Source organism: Dipodomys merriami, unplaced genomic scaffold, assembly GCF_024711535.1.
Source record: "Dipodomys merriami isolate MVZ:Mamm:240054 unplaced genomic scaffold, mDipMer1.0.p SCAF_213, whole genome shotgun sequence".
NCBI classification, from domain to species: domain Eukaryota; kingdom Metazoa; phylum Chordata; class Mammalia; order Rodentia; family Heteromyidae; genus Dipodomys; species Dipodomys merriami.
This window is the reverse complement of record NW_027203527.1, coordinates 1,763,102-1,772,500: the sequence shown is the minus strand read 5'-3', so window position 1 is coordinate 1,772,500 and position 9,399 is coordinate 1,763,102. Positions and strand designations below refer to the sequence as shown.

At 38.4% G+C, this 9,399-nt stretch overlaps 1 protein-coding gene across 3 annotated transcripts in view; it reads right to left on the bottom strand.

Annotated features, from left to right (window-relative positions):
- The window catches only part of LOC138834389 (ankyrin repeat domain-containing protein 31-like), a 110,208-nt gene extending 101,325 nt beyond the window's left edge, over positions 1 to 8,883 (bottom strand). For all 3 annotated transcript variants that reach the window (XM_070033022.1, XM_070033023.1, XM_070033024.1), the window contains exons 1-2: positions 8,729 to 8,883; positions 2,635 to 2,708 (exon numbers count right to left, since the gene is read on the bottom strand). In XM_070033022.1, coding sequence (XP_069889123.1) covers positions 2,635 to 2,708; positions 8,729 to 8,877 — 223 coding nt within the window. In that variant the 5' untranslated portion in view covers positions 8,878 to 8,883. The remainder of the gene's footprint in view (positions 1 to 2,634; positions 2,709 to 8,728) is intronic.
- Positions 8,884 to 9,399: the final 516 nt, after the last annotated feature.

Below are 9,399 nucleotides of genomic sequence, written 5' to 3'. Positions count from 1 at the left end.
TGGAAGCCCAAGGAAGGAGTCAAGACTGAGAACAATAATTATCTTAGTTTGTAAGTGGTGGAGCAGATGGTTTGTTGTGTAGCTTAAAGTTAAAAGGTACATTCCACTTAGTCAATCCAAGAAAGCCTACTGGATTTGCAAATTAAACAAATTAGATTTGACAAGCAGCCAACCAATGAAACAGACATCTACACTAGTACAAATGAAGGATGAAGACACTACTACTATTCTACTGTCTACTTATAAAAAAAAAAAAAAACTTGCTGCTGGGCACAAGTTTTAACAAGTTTTTAGCTATTCAGGAGGCTGGGATCTGAGGATTGTGGTTCAAAACCAGTCTAAGCAGGAAAGTCCCCAAGACTATTATCTCTAATTAACCACCAGAAAACTGGAAGTAAAGCAGTGGCCCAAGGTATAGAGTACAAGCCTTGAGCAAAAAGAGCTCAAGGACAGGGCCCAGGCCCTGAGTTCAAGCCTCAAAAAATTCCCTTAGAATCAAGTATCTTGTTATTTCATTAAACTTATTTAAAATAAAAAAATTAAAAACTAAAAAAAATTGCATTGTGTCATATGCAACAACCTATATGTAACAACATATAGGAAGCAGGGATCTTGAGTTTAAGGCCATCTTGAGCAACATAGCGAGACAGTGTCTCAAAAGAACAAAACAAAAACATAACAGATTGTGGCTGATAAATATAAATAAGGACAGAATATGATACCAATTATGAAGGTATTAGAGGCCTAAAAAAGTCTGGAAGAATATGCAAACACTAAACTCCCACTGCTAGATGAGAGTGAAATTAATGAGTAGAGTTTCTACATTGTTTTTATATTCTAAAGAATCTTGCATATTAATAACTGGTAAAAGAAAGGAATGAGAAAAAAAACTTTGTTGGACAGTGAAAGACATTTAACTCCATTCTACTGGTACTTTATAAGTAATTAGAAGGCATTCTGGAGACAAAACAAGTAGTAAAGACTACTCCAAAATGAAATTTTAACTTTCTACTGGGTTATAAAACAACATACAGGAAAAGGTTGTAATCTACAAAATAATACATAAAAATTAGAAAACTCTCATATGTTCTTAAAATTTATTTATTCTTTAACATCAGTTTGTAAAAATCCTCCAAAATAAAAGACACATAGGAAGAAACCATAAAAGGAAATAATCTTATCATTTAATCCAATACTCTAGAATTGGCCTTTTTTAAGGTAAAATTTTCCAAGAAATGTTAATGTCAACTTAAAAGTGAGCTCAGGAAGTATAGTAAAGGCAATAAAAATAGATATACATACATACATATGATATACAGATAGCAAGGGTGTGTGGCAAATTTTTATCTCAAGAATAAAATATATTAAAAACAATAAAAATCAGCCAGATGCTGGGAGCTCATACTTGTAATTCTAGCTACTCAGGAGGCTGAGATCTGAGGGTCACAGTTCAAAGCCAGCCAGGCAGAAGTGGAGTTGTAGCTCAAGTGTTACAGTGCTAGCTTTGAGCAAAAAAGCCCAGGGACAGTGTCCAGGTCCTAAGTTCAAGCCCCAGGGCTAGCATGCATGGGCACATGCACACATATATACACACACAAATAATTTATAAACAAGTTATTTTCCACTTTTATACACGGACAAGTTTTAGAATTAAGCTAGAGATGTGGGAGGAATGGAAAAACAACTATCTAGATGCCACTTCAAAACCAGGCCCTTTCTAGAAATCTTAGCTATCTTCTGGAAGCTATAATTCCCATTGTTGTCTCTATTGCAATAGATCTTAATAGTCCTTACAATCTACTACAAATGTTTACAAGAAACTTTGTGCAAGCTAGACACTGAGGTGCATACTTTGAAATCTCAGCTACAACCAAGGTGGAGGTAGGAAGATCACAAGTTCAAAGGCAACCCATGAAAAGTTGGGAAGTCTCTAGCTCAAAACCAAAAGGCATGAGAATGCTTGCTTAGCAAGTATAAAATTCTGGGTTCAATTCCCCATACCACAGAAAGAAACTAACTTGGCAGGGGGCGGAGCAGGGGTGGGGGGAGAGGGAGGGAGTGTAGTTGTGGAGATGGGAGGGCAGGGATAGTAGGGGAAAAACAAAGGAGGAGACAACAATGCTTGATAAGAAATGTACTTATTACCTTGCTCATGTAAGTGTAACCCCTCTGTACGGTCACAAAAAAAAAAACATTAAAAAAAAGAAAGAAACTAACTTTATAACGTTGAAGTATAAGACTAAATATAAAAAGCAAGGCTGATGGTATGGCTCAAATAGTAAAGCACCTAGGCCTAAAAGCATGAGACTCTGAGTTCAATCCCCACCACTGCCAAAAAACAAAGATGTGACAATCATCTATTGTGTAGGTACTAGTGAGAGAGGGTAAATATAGTCAAAATACTTTATGAACATGTGTGAAACCTGAGTAAGATAACTCGATAAAACTAGTTGGGGAAAGAGGAGGAAAAATGATGGAAGGGAAAATTATTATCATGATGTATTGTATACATAAATGGACATGTTAAAATGAAACTCCCTTGTATAACTAATTGATGTTACGGTTTTTAAAAGCAGCAGTTAATGGTATAGATAGTTATGAAACTGATATAATAATAAAGAGAATTTTTCTCACCTTGGCACTTTCCATTCATACCAGGATGAAGACTGAACACAGATCTAGAAGATATGTCTTGATCAAAGAGTAACCTTTCAAATGCCAAAAAATAAAAAAGGCACAGATTATTATGTATCTGAAACAAATATTAATATTTAGCTGTCATTTTTATTCTATCTGAACTTGCTAAAATTCTCAGTTTTACAACATTTTTAACATTTATATTTCAGGTATTATTTCAGAAATGTATATTTAAGTTGAAACTTTATTCAAGAAGAAAAAATAATCATGGTCATGTTCATTTTTACAAATATTATGCTATTATTTTTGGTATTTGACAGTAAGGAACAACGGGTAATAGTTTTAACACTGGTGAAATTAGATCATTGAGAGATCCTTTTTTAAATTTTTTCCTCCATATTTTTCTATACCATGAAGAAGCTGAAATTAAAATCTCAGGTTACTGGAGAATATATGCTTTCAATAATATACAGGCAGAGAATTCCTTGAATTTTTGTAATTTATTTCTTACTGTTATTACTATACTTGAGGTAGCACTGAAGAGACAAAGAAGACATATGATGTAGGCACTGGTGGCTCACGCCTGTAATCCTAGCTACTCAGGAGGCTGAGATCTGAGGATCATGGTTCAAGCCAGCCCAGGCAGTAAAGGCCATGAAACTCTTTTCTCCTCCAACTAACCACTAATAACCACAAGTGGAGCTGTGACTCAAAGTGATAAAGCATGAACATTGAGCAGGAAAGCTCAGGACCTGAGTTCAAATCCCATGACCATCAAAAATAATAAATAAAAAGAAGATACATGACCCATGGACCTCAATAATCTCCAAACCTAGTGAAGGATACAGACTAAGAAATAGCTGTGATTCAAAGCATTGAGTATACTACTTGGAAAACTTAAGTATTTATCTTTTTGTTTAAAAAATGGGCAAAAGGCTACGTGCAGTAGTTCAAGCCTGTAGTTTAGGTTCTTATGGGGAAGAGGTCAGAGGACTATGGTTTGAAGCCAAAGGCATGCACAAAGAGAAGAACTGCAGCAGAGGCATAAAGCAAGACTCCATCAAAAAAAATGCCAAAAGAGGTTGGCAAAGTAGCTCAAGTGGTAGAGCACGTGCTTACCAAGTGCAAGTCCTGAGTGCAAACCCCAGTACAGTATCACATAAAAAAAAAAAAAAAAAAAAAAGCAAAGGACCTGAATGGTCATTTCTGCAAAGAAGAGGAAATGTCCAATAAGTATATGAAAGAGGCTCAACATCACTAATCTTTAGGGAAATACAATCAAAACCACAGTGGAATACCATACCACACTTGTTAGTGTAGTTGTTAAAAAGTATACTTAGAAAAAAACAACAACAACAAAAAAGAAAAAGAAAAAAACAACAGAAATAACCAAAATGTTGAAAAGGATGTGAAAAAATTGGAATTCATATGCAATGCTGGCATGGTTTATAGTAATGTAAAATAGTATATACTGCCTTAAAAAAAAGCACAGTGGTTCCTTAACAAAGTAAACGGACTCATTTAAAACAGCACTCCCACTTCTGTGTACATACACAAAAGAATGGAAGGCACAGACTAGCACAGACCTTTGTTTATAGAAGTACTACCTGCAATAGCCAAAGAGACCAATTGTCCATTACTGGAAACAAGGATACATGACTTTTATACGTACAGTGGAATGTTATTTTTCTGGAAAAGAAATACAGATGCCATCTACAACTTAGATGAACCTTGAAGACAGTATGCTAATTGAAATAAACCAGACAATAAGGGACACATACTACGTGAGTTCATCCATATGAGATATCCTCCTATGAGATATGAGTAGTCAAGTTAAGCGACAGAAAGTAAAATGGTAGCTTCCATGGGTAAAGGGGAAATGAAATAAGGAGTTATTTAATAGACATACAGTATCACCTTGGGAAGATTAAAAGATTCTACAGACAGTGGTAATGGTTGTAGAACAATGTGGAAGTACTCAACTAAAATGGTTAAAATGATAAGTTCATCTAACATATAATTTATCATAATAAAAATTGAAATTAAACCAGTTTCCAGAATCTATTCATGTAACAGCAAATCATCTGTACTTAGGCATGAAAATGTAGTTTGATACTAAGCTTTTGGTTTATTTACTTGCTCAAATTCATTTTTACTTTATCAGCACAACTCTGCCCCCTGTTGGTCACTCAATGGATTAAAGTCAATTCTAGACATACTAATTCATTTCATATAGAAACCTTTCAGTATGTAACTTTAAAATACACTCTTAAACATAATTTTTCAAAAGAACAATAATTATTACATTAAATCAGTAATTCCTTAATATTAATTAGTTTTCAGTTTATGATAAGCAGCCTCTAAAACAGTGCCTGGTATGTATGCCCTATTGGATAGGTGGTTTTTATCTTTTAAGTTTCTTAAAAGTATGTAAATTTAACTGGGCACTTATAATTATAGCTACTCAGGAAACTGAGATCTGAGGATAGAGGCTTGAAGCCAGCCAAAACAGAAAAGTGTGCGTGACTCTTAGCTCCAATTAATCAACAAAAAGTTGGAATTGGAGGTGTGGCTTAAGCAACAGAACACCACCCTTGAGTGCTGAAAATTTACACAAGGTTTTAAAAACTCCAATTTTCACTTAAACATTTGAAGTATCATTAAAATTCTTCCTTAAGCCATTAAGTATTCATCATAAGGACATCTTGTAACTTATTTAAGCATTATAATAAGTCAGTTCATCTTATTTATGGATTTTTTTTTTATTTTTTGACAGTACTAGGGTTTGAATGCAGGGCTTTGTGATTGCTAGATAGGGGTCCTACTCTTTGAGCTACATTTCCAGCCTTTTTTGTCATTATTTTTTTAAATAAGTTTTTATTGTGAAAACACTGTACAAAGAGGTTACAGTTACATGAGCAAGGTAATGAGTACATTTCTTATCAAGCATTGTTGCCTCCGCCTTTGTTTTTCCCCTACCATCCCTTCCCTCCCACCTTTTTGTCATTATTTTTGAAAGAGAATCTTGCTTTTTCCCTGGGCCAGCATGAACTATGATCCTCCAATTTACACTTGCTACTGCAGCTGGAATGACAGGCAGGTCGTACCATGACCAGATGGTTCTGTTGAGGTGAAGTCTTGTGACCTATTTTGCCACAGCTGACCTGGAACCATGATCCTCCTGATTTCAACTACAAAATTGAGATGACAGGGCTGTACCACCATGCCTAGCTACTGGCTGAGATGGCTCATAAATGTTTTGCCTCAGCTGCTCTTAAACTGTGATCTTCCCAATCTGAACCTCCTGAGTAGCTATTATTATAAAGTGCACCACTACCATCCAGATCACATGTTAATTACATGTGATTTTAACCAAGCATGATGAAAAATGAAAATAAATGAGAAACAATTTTTTAAAAAATCTTCTTTGTGCATTACTCAGCTCACTTGCCAGAGTTTGTCAAAGCGTGTCTTAGTACTAACAAAACCCCAAGGAGGATCATCTGCACCTTAGTACAAATTTTTGAGGCAACAGTAGGACCAAATCTAGGCTTTCAAGTGCTTTTTCATACAATATTAATACATGGCATCCTGAGTCTTTCAAAGTCTTAGCCCCAAAGATCACCAAATTCAGTTCTTAGCAAAAAGATCTAAGTTTTTACAATATTTCTTAAGGAGTATTTAACCATAGTCAACTGTGTAATATTCTGTCTGCTAGAGATATCTGCCATACCAGGGCCTCAGTTTCCTATGGGAACTTGTACATGAAAGACAGTCAGGATGAACTACATACAACTAAGCAAGAGGATGAAGAAGAAAGAAAATAAAAACCACCACCATTCTGTCCCGTCTCTATTTAAACTTTGATTTTATTTCCATGCCAATGAAAGAATATTAATTTTTAACCTTGGACTATGAGGGCTGAAAGAACAATGTTTCCTTGACACTGCAGGTAAGTGTTTAAAAATAAATCAGACGGAAATAATGATTGGCCTGCCAAAACAGGCTAATCATTACAACTAAAAACTGTGGGAACATCTTTTTTAAAAAGCTACATCAAAAGTACATATGAAAAATACATTGAAAAGTAAATTAATAAGTAGACTGAAGACCAAAGTTGCAATGAAAATAACTACCTGTAATGGGAGAACCCAATTTTATTTTTGTTTTGATTTTTGGTATGTTTTGTTTCCTGGCTTGGTTCAAGGCCTAACCCTAGACCTATATAGTGAAGGAAAGAAGGGAGAGGGGAAAGAACATGAATTTATACAGATTCAAGAAGATGAGTGAACCCCGAACACAAATACAAAGAAAATCATACCCAGACACATCACAAGCTGTTGAGAATCAAAGCCAAGCAAGAAACAAAACCAAAACAAGTACTATTTTAAAAAATCAGAGTGGGGGAAAAAGTTACCTCCATATGAGAGAACAGTAATTCAAATGCAGTTGGCTATAAAGAAGTAAGACTTTTTTTTAGGGTTATTGAACTGCTTTGAATCTTAATTGGGGTGGTTTCTCTGAGATTTATGCATTTGTTAAAATATGCCCCATATGTCAGTAAGAGCAAATATTACTGCACACACACATAAAAGAACCAAAAACCTTTATACTTTCCCTTGTCCCCAATCTAACCATGTCCTACCAAATTTATTTTCTAAAGAATTCTTTTTTTTTTTTTTTTTTTTTTGGTCTGGTCGTGGGGCCTGAACTCTGGGCCTGGGTGCTGTCCCTCAGCTCTTCAGCTCAAGGCTAGCACTCTACCACTTGAGCCACAGCGCCACTTCTGGCTTTTTTCTTTTTGCTTATGTGGTGCTGAGGAATCGAACCCAGGGCCTCAGGCATGCAAGGCAAGCACTATACCACTGAGCCACCTTCCCAGCCCTTCTAAAGAATTCTCTAATTTTCCTTTTCCCTCCATACCTACCATGTCTTACTAGGAGAGCACTATTCACATCTTTCTATAACTACTGATGATCCCTAACCTAACCTCTACAGCACTGATGTATAAAAGGGAATTCCTGTTTAAATCATACCAACTTTATATTAAAAGTTCGTTAGAAATTTAGAATCATTTAATCCCTAGCCTGGAACTCCTGAATTAGAATCACAGTAACGGGATTCCAGAGTGAATCATGAGCATATTAAAATCTGAAAGCTTTACTAAGGCATATCAGACCATGGAAATCTGATTATGATGGTCTTCTACTTAAAGTCCTTGTCAAGGACTCCCAGTAGAGACCATCATAGGATGTATGAGGCTTTATGTGACCACACCTTACCTTTACCTTTCACCACTCTCTACCCCATGCTTGACAATTGTTAAGTTTTAACTGTACATCCCAAACACATGAACATGATGTTGTGCCTGTCTCTATACCTTGACTCATGCAATTCCCTGACCAGGAACCAACCTCTTCCTCATCTGGAAAACTACTACCCCATCTTCAAGCTTCTTCTCAGACATCAACTTAGCCAACTCTGAGAAACACCAAGATTGAAGGAAGAGCAGCTATTCTGGTCTTCTACAGCACTTTGAATATACTTCCATCCCTGGATTTCCCACATTATACTGAAACTATCTGCTTAAGTCTTTTTCCTGACCTGAAGTTTTTTCAAAGGCAAGTGGCTTCATCCTTTTGATTCTGTCCCCCTGTTTAGGAAAGACTTTGGTGAACTAAAACCCATACTCATTGTTTTTATTCTTACCAAATACCCATCTGGTTTCGTAGGCACCAGTTTTCTCAACACGTGCTTTTCCTGGGAGCAATTCAATTAACCATCTCCTAAACCTGAGCTGAAGCGGGGAGGTGCAAAATTCATGTGAGGGATTCACACCCAAGACATTGGCCTGTGCAAAAAAAGACTTACAGCTCTTGTCAAAAAGGCAAGGGTTTTTCTTTTCTCCTAATGTCATAAAGCCACCTACTATAAACCTTCTTTGGTCCCTAAGGAGGGTAGGGGACCCATGGCTGCTCATTTACAGTTTCTTTACACGATGACACCCCCATGTCCCCCTCGAAGCTCGGAGCGCCTGGGACACTCCTGGCCGAGGGGCGCGAGGGTCCCTCGCTCTGCCCTACGTGGTCACCTTTTCCATGGCAGTTCTTCGTCTTCAGGGTCGCTCTCTGTCACGGACCCCTCAATCACCGTCTCATCGCTGTCCCAGTCCTGGGCTTGGGCCTCTCCTTCCATCTCTGCCTCACACTCGAGCTCTTCTTTTTCTTTTAAACTCTCCATTTCTAACTTTCCCTTTCCTGCAAGCAGAAGGACGCTGTGCGGGGTACACGAAGGGAAGAGCTCAAAATGGCAAGATTCATGACAAAAGCCAGGCCTCCCGGGGTGACGGAGGACACTGAGGAGGCCCGGGAGCAAGCCAGCGAGCTGACGTGCAGCACGACCTTCGACCGCCGGCAAGCAGGCGGTCTGTCGGCTTGTCCTTCCCGCCGGCCGGCAGGGAGCAGCCGTGCAGCACGCATGCGTCAAGGCCGCGCGCGCGCCGCGTCGGCCCCGCCCCCGGCGGCCGGTTGTGGCCCGCAGCGCCCACTTCCTCTCCCTTCCCCTCCACCCCTTGGGCTTCCGGTTCCCCTCGGCGGGCGTGGCGGGCTGGGTGAAGGTGCTGGGGTTGGGCGTCGCGGTTCTGCAGGTCCGCAGTGCCAAAGGCCTGGCCGGCATCGCATCGCCTACCTACACTCCCCCTGTCGACCCCGGCCCGGCCAACGACACTTTCCTGCCTGCCTGTGTGGCCTGGCCATGGGTCCA